At 42.7% G+C, this 15,026-nt stretch overlaps 1 protein-coding gene across 2 annotated transcripts in view; it reads right to left on the bottom strand.

Moving 5' to 3' along the window:
- Positions 1-15,026, bottom strand: part of nr3c2 (nuclear receptor subfamily 3, group C, member 2) — a 271,870-nt gene that overhangs the window by 6,356 nt on the left and 250,488 nt on the right. For both annotated transcript variants that reach the window (XM_055646550.1, XM_055646544.1), the window contains exons 7-8: positions 14,575-14,705; positions 2,545-2,702 (exon numbers count right to left, since the gene is read on the bottom strand). In XM_055646550.1, the coding sequence (XP_055502525.1) occupies positions 2,545-2,702; positions 14,575-14,705 (289 nt within the window). The remainder of the gene's footprint in view (positions 1-2,544; positions 2,703-14,574; positions 14,706-15,026) is intronic.

The following is a 15,026-nucleotide window of genomic DNA, read 5'->3' on the forward strand; positions in this document are numbered from 1 at the left end:
TGTATTTCAGTCATGTTCAACAGATGATCTGTTGCAGCAGAGAGGGAGAGATTCCTACAATCACATTTAGCGGCAGAGAATGCATAAGCTGATCTTGTCATTAAAGACAGTTCTGAAATTGTAATGCAGTTTAGCAATTTTGATGCATCCGTCAACAAACAAGCAGAACCCAAAGGAAACATTGGCTACCAGAGATCCAGGCCCAGAGATTTCTCAGAATAATAGGAATAGTTCTGCAGAATTCCTGGACCTAGGAACACTATGGGAAGCACGGTGGTGCAGCTGGTAGAACTGCTGCCTCAGAGTATCAGAGTATTCGATCCTGACCTCAGATGCTGACTGTGGAGTTTGCACGTTCTCCCTGTGACCTCATGGATTTCTATCTGGGTGCTCCGGTATCCACTCGCCTCCCAAAGACGTGTGTGTTTGCAGATTAATTGGCTGATGTAAATATGCCAAAATAATTTGTTTGCAGATGAAAATGTGGTATAACATAAAACAAATGTGAATCGGTGATCGATGATGGGTGTGGACTCGGTTCCATGCTATATCTCTAAAGCCAAAACTAAAAAACTCAAAGTCACGGTAGAAAGACAGAGAGGAGACTGAAATTTAGTCCCCTTCCTTTCACAGAATAAATTCTTGAATTCACAAATTGCTTAAAGGCCTGTCCCACGAGCATGCCACTGCATGCGGCAAGCGCGACCTAACGTGGTCGCTTGAGCCGTACGGCCACGCGGGGCCGGTCCCACTTCGATTGCCGGAGCCGTGTGGAGTTGTGTGGGGCTGGTCCCGACATCGTGCGGGGCTCCGAAAAACTGACGCTGAAAAACTGACGCTGTTCAAAAATTACGCAGCCGCATTGAGGCCATACGCACCGCCTCGACGGGCGTGTGCAGCGTCTTGATGCCGTACATCACGCGCGAACTTTCACGCGGAATTCGCTCGAACTTCACGTCAACTCGTATCACTCGACCTCCGCGGGGCCCCCACTTCTGGTTTGGTCGCGCTTGCCGCATGCTGGTGGGACAGGCCCTTTGGATCACTCGACCTCCGAGGGGCTTCCCTTTAGTGCGCTTCCCTTTAGTGCACTAAACTAAACTAAAAATGCAGACAGGCCCTTTAGTGAGATATTTCATAAAAATCCAGAGGAAATTATTACATCTGGACTTTTGTAGTCAAATGTTTGGGAAAGATTCCTCTTTTAACCCCTGCTACATCATTGACTTTCCTGCAGAGAGCAGTGTGGTGGCACCAGGCCGGCAGTAAACAGAGTCCACACGTCAAACTGTGGTGATTTTTCCCTACAGTTATACGATAAGAAAATGTTTTAGCCCCAGTTTTGTTGCCTTTAGCGGTCTCAAACTGTAACCACAAAACTACTTTTAATGATAGTATCGGGCTTGAAACCGAACAATCCAATCCGTTTAATTTAGGGGGTGTAGCAGTAGAATTTTGATAATAGACGTTTTTGAATTTCCTATTCCAGAAACATTCCTCCTAGATTCTTCCATTTATAGATTTGACAAGGTCATGAGAAACAATAACATTTGATATATCATTGGTTCACAACTTGTGTTCTTTTATTTACGGGTGTTAACTGATTCCAGAGGGAAGAAAAGGAACAAAAATCAAAACCTAACTCATTATGGAATGGCAGCCATCGCACATCATTGTCTACGGTTAGCTCATGTGGCAGAAACTGCTACTGTTAATGGGAATTGCTAATTATAACATTTACTAACAGACACTACAAACTACGGAGATTATTTTTGAATTGAAATCACACTGCATAATACTAATAACCAAGTGATTTGATAAAATGGTAGCTGGAGGATTTCAGACAAACACAATTAGCGGAAGGTTTCTGATATACAAAATGGCCTATTTCAATCTTGCTGTTGGCTTAATCTAGTTTTAGTAAAGGATCAGTGCGATTTTGACCAGGGTATTTATGATGCGTCTGTGGTTGTACTCTGCTGACTTGATAGTGGGTTCTGCTGACTTGATAGTGGGTTCATCTGACTAAAACACTTCAATACGCCAGTGCATTTATGTAGAGTTTTTAACTGAAAAGTTTTCAAAATGGGAAATAATGTCAATTTATTTGAATATGATCAGTAGAGTACATTGAAAAAGACATTTCGTGTTGAGGTCAGAGCGTTTTTATTTGTGTAAAAGTTAATTTTATATTGAATCTTGAATTTTATTTTTGTATGCTGTTTCATACTTGCTTTTTATTTTTCAGTCTGTTCGAAATATTATTATTATTATTATTATTATTATTATTATCCACTTTTCTAGAAGTCCTTTTAACAACAGATGTGTCAATAATTTTGAGGATTCATAGATTTTAACTTTAAGATCCTTTCCCCATCTTTATGTGCAAACATTATTCTACATACTTAAATTACTACAGGTGGATCCAAGGAGTCTGCAACTGTTATAGCTACGGGGTGTATGGGGTCAGTGGAAGAGGCACAAACTCCATGACAATCAAGAGAACAGTGAAATGCCACAATGATACAGTGTTCATTGACTTACCTCATGCATACAGTCTAGGACCTTGGTTAACTGATAAAACCGTTGCCAGTTTTGTCCGGTGTTATTTTCATTTCTTGCTATAACTCGTCTCAGCTCCTTGATATAATTCATCCGCATCTCGTCAAATGAAGCTTGACTTTGCAGGCCGTCTTTTGGAACTGCAACACAATAAAGAACAGATTCTGTCAATTACGGTGATCACTGCTTTTGTTCTTTTAACCAAAAAAATCTACTTAAAATCCATCTCAGTTTTACCAAACCGTGCACTGTATTTTGGCCAACAGCGATATGGCATACAAGGAATTTTTATACAGTGATGGAACAAACTCAAGTTCACACCCATCATTGATCAGAGTACATTTTCTAGCTGGGCGTGTTTACTTAGACAGTGCTTTCTGTTACATGGCACAGGATTCGTGGCAACTTGCCATCCATGTCCATTCAGCTTTGCAAGGAGGCATACAACATTTAACAAATCTGCAATAGGACAAATAAGACAGCATTTCCAAATATGTTCTAATGATCTCTTAACTACCAAAGTAATTTATAAAAGCTGCCCTCCTAAGTTCATTTAGATTTGGAAGCTTTTCCAGGATTTTTTGTCCTTCCACACATAGAAGGGCACCATGAATGTAATCCAAGAGTCATTCTACAGAAAGTATAACTGAACGCTGCGTGAAGTTGATGTACAAAGAATTCCAAGCATGTAACAGCAAAATACTTAGTTGTATTGGCAGAAAACCTCAGTGACAAAATTAGTTTGTGACATGTCACAGCTTTGGTCAGATCACATTTGTAGTATTGTGTTTATTCTCGTCACTGCATTACATGGACATGGAGACTTTGGACAGGGTGCAGCATAGGTTCGACAAACTTGAGGTTTTTTTCTGCAGCTTTGGAGGCTGAGGGACAATCTGATACAAGTACATATAGTCAGGGGAGGCACAGATAGAGTCTTTATCCCAGGGTGAAAATGTTAAATAGTGAAGGGCATAGCTTTGAAGTGAGAGGGACAGAGGTTTAAGGGAGACATGCAAGACAGATCTTTCTGTGGAGCGTGTTAGGTTCCTAGATATACCACGAGGACGTGGTGGAAGCAGATCCGATAGTAACGTTTATGAGGCATTTCAACAGACATACGGACGGGGTCAAGGAAAGAGCGTTCACGTCACGGCCCTGTTTCCACCAATGTTTCCACCACTACGCACAAGAAGCACAAGACGCCATTGTATGCAGATGCCGAGAAGTGTCTCAGCTCTGGCTGAACAATTTCTATTCTTGTGATGCGGACTCGGTAAGAAGAAGGACGGGCATATGACAGGCAGGGAATAGAATACAGAACATGTACAGGTAAATTACAGTTTAAATTGGCATCAATGCCAACAGACATAATGGGCTGAAGGACCTTTTCCAGTGCGATAGTGTTCTATGTGTCCATCCTTTTCATTTGTCAATTTGAACCTGGCATCTTGCCTTGTTTCATTTTCCTTTCTTGGTGGTGCTCTTGTGCATTAAATGTTGTAATGTACAAATCCCTCGTTCAACAACCACCCTTTTGCATGTCAGCGATGGACTATTCCACCAATCACTAAAGTAAGCCCAACCCTAAACTCATTGTTTCTGGGAATCTCATCGTTTCAGCATTCTCACAATCCTCGCTACTCTCTGGGAAGGTTCACTGTGCTGTGGTCATGAATGGGATTAGCCTCTTCCTGCACAGGCCAGTGAGCTTGAAACAAACATTCTGCGCCAACTATTGTCACAGCAAGTTAGCTGATGTGTCAGGGATGTCAAATTCTGGGCACAGTAGTCTGCGTCTTAGTGGAAGCTTTCTCACCATCTTGAAGCCAAGAGCGGCACTTCCAAATGCTTGAGGAAGACAGCCTTATAAACTAAAACTGGTATCACTGCCACCAGTAAAACTGTGAAAGATGGCGATAGACTTTATTTGCATTAATCCTATTACCAAGCAGTGCCTTGGACTGCCAGCTCATAATGACAGTTCAAACACTGGCCAAAATTCCAGCATGAGAGTTGGAACTTTTACACAACACAATAGTCTCACATCTAGTGGGCATTGCTCACCATTTGTTCCTTGGCTGAGCTTCACTCATTACAGAGTCCAGCAATGAATCTGGACCTAGCAGAGATTCCCCCAGCATTATCAATGGGGATTGAAGAACAAAATTATTTCTTGTTGTTAATATGCTCAATTACTTGAGGAATTGAAAATATGTAAAACATATCTAGTTCATTTTAAACAGTTTTCTAGTTTCTGAATGTTTGAAAACTACTTACATGTTTTAGAACTATTTCAAAACCGTGGCAACTGAAGTCCAAACTTTGCTGCCAGTCAAAAGGTTCCAGAATTTAATGGGCAGGGCTTGGTCTGTCATTATGGCAATTGAGGTCCTGCTGCTATTGAGGACAGTATCATTCAACTCCAGGGCAGCCTGCTCTGCACTGGCTGAGATGAGATGAGGCGAGATGAGAGGTGACCATTGGCATCAAATACCATATGATAGCCCTTGGCAGTTAAATCCAGCCCAATATTTCTGAAATGGTAACAACTTATAGAATATAGCATAGAAGTTGGGAGGTCATGTTGCAGTTACATAGGACATTGGCGAGTCTGCATTTAGAGTATTGTATTCAGTTCTGGGCACCATGTTCTAGGAAAGATGTTGTCAAGCTGGTAAGGGGGCAGAGAAGATTTACGAGGATATTGCCAGGACTCGAGGGCCTGAGCTATAGGCAGAGGTTGAGCAGGCTAGGACTTCCTTGGAACGCAGGAGGATGAGAGATGATCCTATAGAAGTGTACAAAATCATGAGAGGAATAGATCAGGTCGTCGCACAAAGCCTCTACCCAGAGTAGGGGAATCGAGAACCACAGAACCTAGGTTTAAGATGAGGGAGGAAGGATGTAATAGGAGCCTGAGGGTACACTCACACAAAGGATGGCGGGTGTATGGAACGAGCTGCCGGAGGAGGTAGTTGAGGCAGGTACTAATGCAATGTTTAAGAAATATTTAGAGAGATACATGGGTAGGACAGGTTGGACGGATATGGACCAAACGCTGGCTGGTGGGACAAATGTAGATGGGACATGTTAGTCGGTGTGGGCAAGTTGGGCTGAAGAGCCTGTTTCCAAGCTGTACAACTTTGACGATATAACTTGTCTTTTAGAGTGTATGGATATCTTTTAAGGATAGATAACATGAGTACATAATAAAATCACCATTAGTGTAGCCTGAATCTCTTTCTTGTTTTAAGAAAATGGTGTGGGGATAATCAGCAACCAGAATAACTAATATGGATTACTAACCAGATTAAAAAATAGTTGATTATTTCTTCTGAATCTATGGTTTGCTATTCTTTGATCCATTCTGAAATGACTGGCAAACGTCTTTAATCTGCCTAATGTTTTACAATATGATCTTGCATTCAGTATTGGTCTATTGGCAGAACAACAGGTTTAATAGTGTTCTGCGCATTTGTTAAATCTGCACAACTACAAATAACCTTTTTTCATTTCTGAGATGGGATCTCCTCACTGAACCTGCTGGCAGTTCCCTGATATACTTTGCCATGACGTCAATTGTTGTTTTATTGTGAACTGGATACTTGTAATTCCGTGTCTGTGGTTTATTACACTCTTTCAGCCCGGGATTCAAATTTCGACTATATTTTATCTGTACTTGCTGACATATTACACAGCAATATGCAGAACAGATTGAAAAAATGTGTTCAATCTGTTTTGAAAGATTGAACACGGAAAATGTTCAATTTTCTGACAGACAGAAAAATGTCCCTGGAACCCTGGTGCCTGTTTACTGTCTGGTCCCAACAGTTAAAATACTTTGTAATGCCCCGGTCCCTCTTAGGAAACCTGAACGGAAACCTCTAGAGACTTTGCACCCCACCCAAGGTTTCCGTGCGGTTCCCGGAGGTTTTTGTCAGTCTCTCTACCTGCTTCCACTGCCTGCAACCTCCGGCAACTACCTGCAACCTCCGGGAACCACACGGAAACCTTGGGTACGGCGCAACGTCTCCAGAGGTTTCCGTTCAGGTTTCCTAAGTGGGACAGGGGCATAACTCTCCGCCTTAAAAATACCTGTCGTCTTGGCCTGCACAGCCTTCTGTGGCAATGAATTCCACAGATTCACCACCCTCTGACTAAAGAAATTCCTCCTCATCTCCTTTCTAAAGGTACATCCTTTTATTCTGAGGCTATGACCTCTGGTCCCAGACTCTCCCACTAGTGGAATCATCCTCTCCACATCCACTCTATCCAGGCCTTTCACTATTTGGCAAGTTTCAATGAGATCATCCCTCATCCTTCTAAACTCCAATGCGTACAGAGAGCGTCTGATGCTCATTACATGTTATCCCGCTCATTCCTGGGATCATCCTCGTAAATCTCCACTGGACCCTCTCCAATACCAGCACATCTTTCCTCAGATATGGTGCCCAAAACTGCTCACAATACTCCAAATGTGGTCAGGCCATGCCTTATAAACCCATAGCATTACACCCGCTTTTATATTGAGTCTTCTCAAAATAAATGCATACACCTTCCTTTACTACCGATTCGACTTGAAATGAACATTTTGGGAATCCTGCAGCAGCGCTCCCAAGTCATTATGCACCTTCAATTTCTGAATCCTCTCCCCATTTAGAAAATAGTCTATGCCTTTATTCGTACTACCAAAATGCATGGCTCCACACTTTGCTATGCTGTATTCCATCTGACACTTCTCAGTCCACTCTCCCAACCCGCCCAAGTCATTCTGCAGACTCCCTGCTTTCTCTACACTACCTGCCCCACCACCTATCTTGGTATCATCTGCAAACTTGGTAAACATCGGTAATCTGGGTACTCTACTCAATTTTCTGGAAACATGCCCCCTGAATTCTTCCATAAATTTGCTATTTGCTCGGGATTCCAGTAGCGGCACTTTCTTGTGTCCTTTCTAACTAGTATTTGTACTCTGACTTTTATTGATAGAAAATACAGACCTCTTTCCCATTCGGAGTAATGCTGTTCAAGATGATAAGCAAGTGAACTTCATCATCAAGGAGAAATCACCAGAGCCCAAGACTAAAGCACAGATCTGAGCATGACAAGTGGAGCTTCCTTGCCAAGATGTTCCATGCAAGCTCTAACTTGATGACAGTGTTGGCGTTAGTATTTTTCTGCAATTTCACAACAGTGGTGGAAAATAAATCACCAACTTACACTAGATGCACAAGTAAAAGGAACATCATAATTAAAGGCTAAGAGCCTAATATGGAAGTTTCAAAGCAGCCAAACCACAAAAATGTTTCCAGCATTTTCTGTTTATTTCAGATTTTCTTCCTCTTGTTATATTTTGATTTTGCAATAAACAAACCACTTGTTTGGCCTAAGTATGTCATTGTAAAGCACCTGGCCAATCCACAAAGAAGAAAGCACACACCCAGAATGTCAACACATTATTGATTGAGAAATACAGGTTCATCTTGAAGATAATCTTCCGTTTGTGGGCAAGTGTACATAACAGTCGTTTAATCATCTTGCTGGCAACCAAGGAAGAACTCATTCAACAATATGGATGAAATCCGCTGTCTTTTGCTGCCAATGAGTTTAATGTAGATCGATCTGTCCGTATTGTCTACATACATAGTTTACATTTTCAGAAAATTCATTCCTGCAGCTATCATTACCTGAGACCAGCAGAGCAATAAGGCCCTGGTCCATGTCACTCTCGTGTGCAAGAGAACGCTTGATTAGCCATGAAAATATGGCCATTTAGTGATCAAGGCTTACAGAATTCTTCTTCTTTACCAACCTCTGTGGCTACATCTAGAGAAGAACATTAGCAACTAAGTCACATGCCAATAACACAAAACTGTTGCTCAACTTTCAGTACCACACCATTGATTCAGAAACTAATGGGGAAGGATATTCGCTGAAAATGAATAGTGTATCTGCATAGTGATCTTTGATTCCACCCTCTCCCTAGAGCCTCACATCCGCCATGTCATTAAAACCTCCTTCTTTCATCTCCGCAACATCGCCAAACTCAGACCCTCTCTCACACCTCCCGCTGCTGAAAGACTCATCCATGCCTTCATCTCCTCCCGACTGAACTACTGCAACTCACTTCTCCTTGACATCCGCTCCACCTACATCAACCAACTCCAACTGGTCCAGAACGCAGCCGCCCGACTCATCACCCACACCAAATCCTGGCATCACATCACTCCAGTCCTCAAACAACTTCACTGGCTTCCCATCTCCCACCGAATCACCTACAAAATCCTGGTCCTCACCTACAAAGCCCTCCACCATCTGCCCCCCCCCCATATCTCACTGACCTCCTCTCCCCCTACCAACCCTCACGGTCCCTCAGATCCACATCAGCCGGTCTCCTCTCCATCCACAAATCCAACCTCTGCAGTTTTGGGGACAGAGCCTTCTCCAGGGCAGCTCCCAGGCTCTGGAACTCCCTCCCCCAACTGATCCGCAATTCCGTGTCCCTCACCATCTTCCAGTCCCGCCTCAAGACCCATCTCTTCACCTCTGCCTATCCTTAGCCCCACGTCCCCCTCCCTTTTCATCTGTGCTTGAATTGCCTCATATTGTGTTTTGAATTGAATTCTGTATTTAATTTGTGTACTAGTCATGTCTCTACTATTTATTTCATTCCCCTTACATGTTTTTCCTCTACTTGCTAAATTTTGTAAGGTGTCCTTGAGACTCTTGAAAGGCGCCCATAAATAAAATGTATTATTATTATTATTATTATTATTATTATCTCTTCTGATACCTGCCACAAGTCTCACTAGTCAATATGCTCATCACTTTGGTGTAAAACTAGCCACGCTCATTTACTCTGTTTCAAGTCATTGCTATTCAAAACTTTGCTGGCTTAGTTAAACATTTTGCACAGGAAACTTGCAACTATTCCTGCTAGACTGTTCCTGAATCATAGTGCCATGATTTCTCAATATCTAGAAATTAGGGTGATTACAAACATTGATGAACAATGACTGGTTCCACCATCGAGTGGATCTATAGCAGGTGCTGCCTCAAAAAGGCAGCCACCATCATGATTGTTTAATGTTTGTTTCTTGTTATCTATTGAGTACTGTATTAACAAACTTGTTGTGCTGCTGCAAGCAAGGATTTCCTTGGCACGTTTCAGTTCATATGACAATAATTGATTCTTAAGATGCATGGGATTAACAGTGACATGGTGACATGGCTTCAGAACTGGCTTAGTGATAGAAGACTGAGGGTTGTGGTGGAAAGACAAATATTCAGACTGGACATCTGTGACCAGTGGAGTTCTACAGGGATCTGTGCTGGGACCTCTGCTGTTTGAGATAAATATAAATGACTTGGCTGGAAACATAGACGGGTTGGTTAGTAAGTTTTCAGGTGGCGACAAAATTGCTGGGGTTGCGGACGGTGAGGAAGGCTGTCATAGTATAAATCAACTACATCGACATCACCGGGTGGCGCCAGCAATGGCTGCCTCGCTAACAGTCTGTCTGTCCCTTCCTTTATTGTTGTTTTAATAGTATATGTTAGATGTATGTTTCTAGTGTTCTTTGGTAATCTTTAACTTGTTTTATGTGGGGGGCGTGGCGGGGGGGGGGGTTGGGGGAAACTTTTTATAATCTCTTACGGTGATGCAATTATTTTCCGTATAGTATCTCCGTTCGCACTGCGGCCTAACATCGAGTATGTGGCGGCCTTTGCTGGAGGACGACTTCGGGAGCTCCAACTGCGGACTTTATTGCGGAGCTCGCGATCCCTTTGCCAGGGATCGACCTCTGACGTCCCCTGCGTACGTTAACATCGTGGAGCTCGCGGTCTCTGTTTAGACCGAAGTCGCAGATGCCTCGATCGCCCCGATGCGGGAGCTTCCATCGCCCCGACCGTGGGAGAATAAGAGGAAGAAGATTGGACTTTATTGCCTTCCATTACAGTGAGGAATGTGGAGAATCTGCTGTGGTGGATGTTTATGTTAACTTCTATGTAGTTGTGTGTCTTGTTGCTTTTCTGGTAATTCACGTATCACTTTACCTGAATTGGTGCACGTGACAATAAAATACTTCTGAAACCACAGAAATGGACAGAGAAATGGAAGAGGGAGTTTATTCTGAGCACGTGTGAGATGTTGCACTTTGGGACGTCAACTGGGAAAATATACAATTAATGGCATGACCCTGATGTACACAGGGATCTTGGGATCCCAGTCCCTAACTCCATGAAAGTGCCAACACAAGTAGTTAGATTGGTAAAGAAGGCACATGGAAAGCTTGCTTTCATGCTGTTGATCAGAGCATTGAGTCTACGAGTCAGGAAGTCACAATGCAGCTTTATAGGACTTGGTAAAGCCAAAAGAGATTAGAAAAAGTAGTGGACTCTGCCTGGTTCATCACAGGTATGACCTCCACACCATTGAAGGGATCTATAGGAGACGCTGTCTAAATCATGGCTTGGCTAATAAATAAATGAACCCGCCCGTTCAATAAAGTTACTTTTTTATTTCCAGTGGTTATTGAATGAACTAGAGCTCCCACTCCTCTCGATACTCTGCCTTGCCATTCACCCCGGCTTAGACAAATGTAAATCTGCACAAGGTTGAGGTAAGGATAGGATTAATGTCTGGATGTGATGGCTGCCACGAGTAATCTACTCTCTTGCGCCACCTGAGAATATTCATAAACCATGCTCCACCAAGAAAGATTTCAGAGTTATTATTGGTCAGAAGGCCTGGCCCAGGATATCTTAGAGGAATTCAACATGTACATTCTACAAGAAGCACAGTTTTACTCAGTCACAAAAGACACAGAAACCGTAAGTAGAAATGATCCATTCCAATTCCATAACATTGGAATAAAGAATTGCTGATGCTTGTCAGAAAATTGATACTAGGGGCGCCCGCACTGATGGCAGCCTCTGCCTACAGTCTATCAGTTTTTTCTATCTTTTTTTTTAATTGTAGTCTGTCTTAATAGTTTGTTTTGGAGGTTTCTTTAGTTTTTCTATGTGGGGGAGGGGGGTAGGGTAAGGGGGAAACTGTTTCCCAGTCACTTCCTGGCAAGGATGCGATTATTCTCCGAGTCACGTCCTCGCCCCTCGGCCTCGAAGCCTACCAGCTGGATTGGCGCGGCCTTTCCTGCCGGGGACTGGGGACCGGGCCAGAGCTTCAGCAGCGGCGGCGCAGCGCTGGATTCATCGTGGAGCGGGCGATGCTTTACCTGGATCGCCTTTTGAAGCTCAGGAGTGTTGGGCCCGCTGATTCAACAACGTGGAGCTGTGGTTCGCGGAGGTCAGATTCAGATTCAGATTCAATTTTAATTGTCATTGTCAGTGTACAGTACAGAGACAACGAAATGCATTTTCGGAGCTCCCAGCGCGGGCGGCGCTGACTTCGGCATCGCGGAGTCCTGGGATCCCTTTGCCGGGGGGCCGCCGGCGTGGTTCTCCGCCCTGGCGCGGCCTGTGGAGCCACGGACTCCGGGAGCCACGGACTCCGGTTGGTTTTCCCGCCACTGAGGTTGTTGTCCCGGTCCGGCGTCGGAGTTCCATCATCGGGCCTGAACATCGAGCCGCCCGTAGCGGCGACTGCGCAGGGCTCGGGAGGCCCCGACCACGGGTGAACATCAAAGATCAGAGGAAGATGGCTGAACCTTTTGTGCTTTCCCTCACAGTGGGAAACTTGGATTCTGTTGTGTGGGGATGTTTTATGTTGGACTCTATCATGTGTTGTGTTCTTTTTTTATTCCTATGGCTGCATGGTGACCACACATTTCACTGTTGCCAACTAGCACATGTGACAAATAAATGTATCTATCTTGAAACCAATTAGTTGAATCAATTTAATTATTTTAGTTTATTGTCACGTGTACCAAGGTACAGTGAACAACTTTTTATTGCGAGCTAACCAACATAGACCTGCATTTACCTGCGGCTGCTCTGAATAAATTTCTAAGCAAAATTAGCCTTTAATATTCATTTGCTGAAAAAGTCACGTTATTTTTGTTTTATTTTACACGTTCTCTGTCACCTAGTTCATGATTCCCTCCATCAGATCTTCATGCAATATTTTCTATTCAAAGGACAACAATTCCACCTTCACCAATCTATCCACATAATTAAAGTTCTTCATCTCTAGAATCATTTTGGTAAACTTGTCTGCACTCTCCCCAAAGCTTTTGCAACTTTCCTAAAGACGTGGACACAATGTTCCAGTTGTCAAACTAGTGTTTTATAAATGATGCACGACAAAGCTGAGAACTATATTCTGCATTCTGCATCTTTCCCTTTATTCTATCTATTGACTTGATTGACTTGAATGTATAGTATGATCTGATCTGATTGATGTGTATGCAAAACTATGCTTTTCATTGTACCTCAGTACACGTGACAATAATGAACCTAACCCTGAGCCTAAATGTCCGTTACTACTTCCTTTCTCTTGCACTCTATGCTTCTTATTTATAAAGCCTAGAACCCCATATTTTTTAACCACTTTCAGAAACCGCTTTGCTACTTTCATTATTACATGCACCAAGATACAGTGAAAAGCTATTTGTTGCATGCTAACCAACATATACCCACATATACCTGCAACTGCTCTGAATACATTTCCAAGTAAAGGCAACATTATATTGTCCTTGGTACACAAAAAAGCTGGAGAAACTCAGCGGGTGCAGCAGCATCTATGGAGCGAAGGAAATAGGCAACGTTTTGGGCCCAAACCCTTCTTCAGACTGATGGGGGGTGGCCCATGTCCAGTATGTCTCATTGGCTTAACCACAACTGACAACATGCTCGTGTCACTGAAAGTGATTTAAAATTATTTCCATACAAATGTGTTTTCAAATGCGTAAAACTAATTGATCATGTTCCTTCTCTCTGTGAACATTATATGTACGAAATATAACTAACCTTTCCTGCAGCTTGCGATTATTTTCTTCGAAAACTGAAGTATCAAATTTAAAGTCTTCTGCTTCTTCTCAGTTATTTTGTAAAGTAAGCGACTAGTAGCATTCATCCTCATGTATCAGTGAGTTCACTTACAGAGGTAAGATCATTTCTAGGAAATGTGCTCTACTTTCCACACTATTCCAGGCGGCGAAGGAAACTGATCAGATCACACATTTACAATTAATACTTTTTGGGTTTCTTATTTCCAATCTTCCCAATGGTTCCACTCCTAGTTATTTTAGGCTCATTTACCTGTTGCTAAGTCCTTCCACCCAACCACCTGACCACCTGCTTCACGGTATGGTACAGCAGTTGCACCGTAGCGGACAGGAAGACACTACAACGGGTGGTGAAAACCGCCCAGTACATCATCAGTGCCCCGCTCCCTGCCATGGATGCCCTCCATCGGAAACGGTGTCTGAGACGGGCCGGGAAGATCATCAAAGACCCCTCCCACCCTAACCATGGACTGTTTGCCCTCCTCCCATCAGGGAGGCGGTACAGGAGCCTCAGGTCTCGTACCAGTAGGATGAGGAACAGCTTCTACAACAACACAATCACATTGCTGAACTCGGAGTCCCGCCGATAGATTTCTCCAGTCTCTCCGTCCACATTGTTTGCTTATTCTGTATTTGTATTCCTATATTGCACTATTACTACGGACTGACGTTAAACTGCATTTCGTTGTACCCATACTTGTATCTGTGCAATGACAATAAAGTTGAATTGAATTGATTGAATTCTCTTTGTAACACACTCATTGTCGAGATATTATGGTAAACAATGTTACCATTGTTTAAACAGAAAGATTTTGAGTGCACCTGATGAAACCGTCAACCTAATTCAGATTTCTAATCATTCTTTGGTATGTCTCTTTCTCGTTGCTATTTCCCTTGGGTAAAGAACGTACATATACTCGAGATGAGTGTTGCGATAACTCAGTTACTAAAACATGAATATCAACCTTCAGCATAAAACACCAGTAAATAACAATTTATTTGCAGTGTTAAATAGAATAAGGATAAATATAGAGCTTACCTGTGCCAAGCAGGAGAAGGACTTTCATGCACAGGAACTCCTCTTGAGTTAACTGTAAACGTACAAATTCAATGCTGATGCTCTGCATCCCTTGACACAGCTCATACATCGCTGACCGCTGCATCCGCTGCCTATTTAAAAACAGAGTGAAACATGGCAGAATTGTCACTGACTGGACTTCACCAAAAATCCTGACTGATTTTTAAACCATCAAACCCACTTTAATGCAAATTGAACAGAGAGTAATAATAAAATAAAATTAGCTAGAGAAGTACTGGAAATCTAAAATATTAATTCACGTTGCAAACTTATTGATCGTGGATTTATATGAAATTGAATATTGATTGCATTTTATTATATATCCCGTATGCTTATCTTTTAAAGGTACGATTACTCCATATATGGAGTATATTACAACTGCCTTACTCCCTAGAACCTCCTGTGCAGACAAT

Source organism: Leucoraja erinacea, chromosome 1, assembly GCF_028641065.1.
Source record: "Leucoraja erinacea ecotype New England chromosome 1, Leri_hhj_1, whole genome shotgun sequence".
In the NCBI taxonomy this organism is placed as follows: Eukaryota; Metazoa; Chordata; class Chondrichthyes; order Rajiformes; family Rajidae; genus Leucoraja; species Leucoraja erinaceus.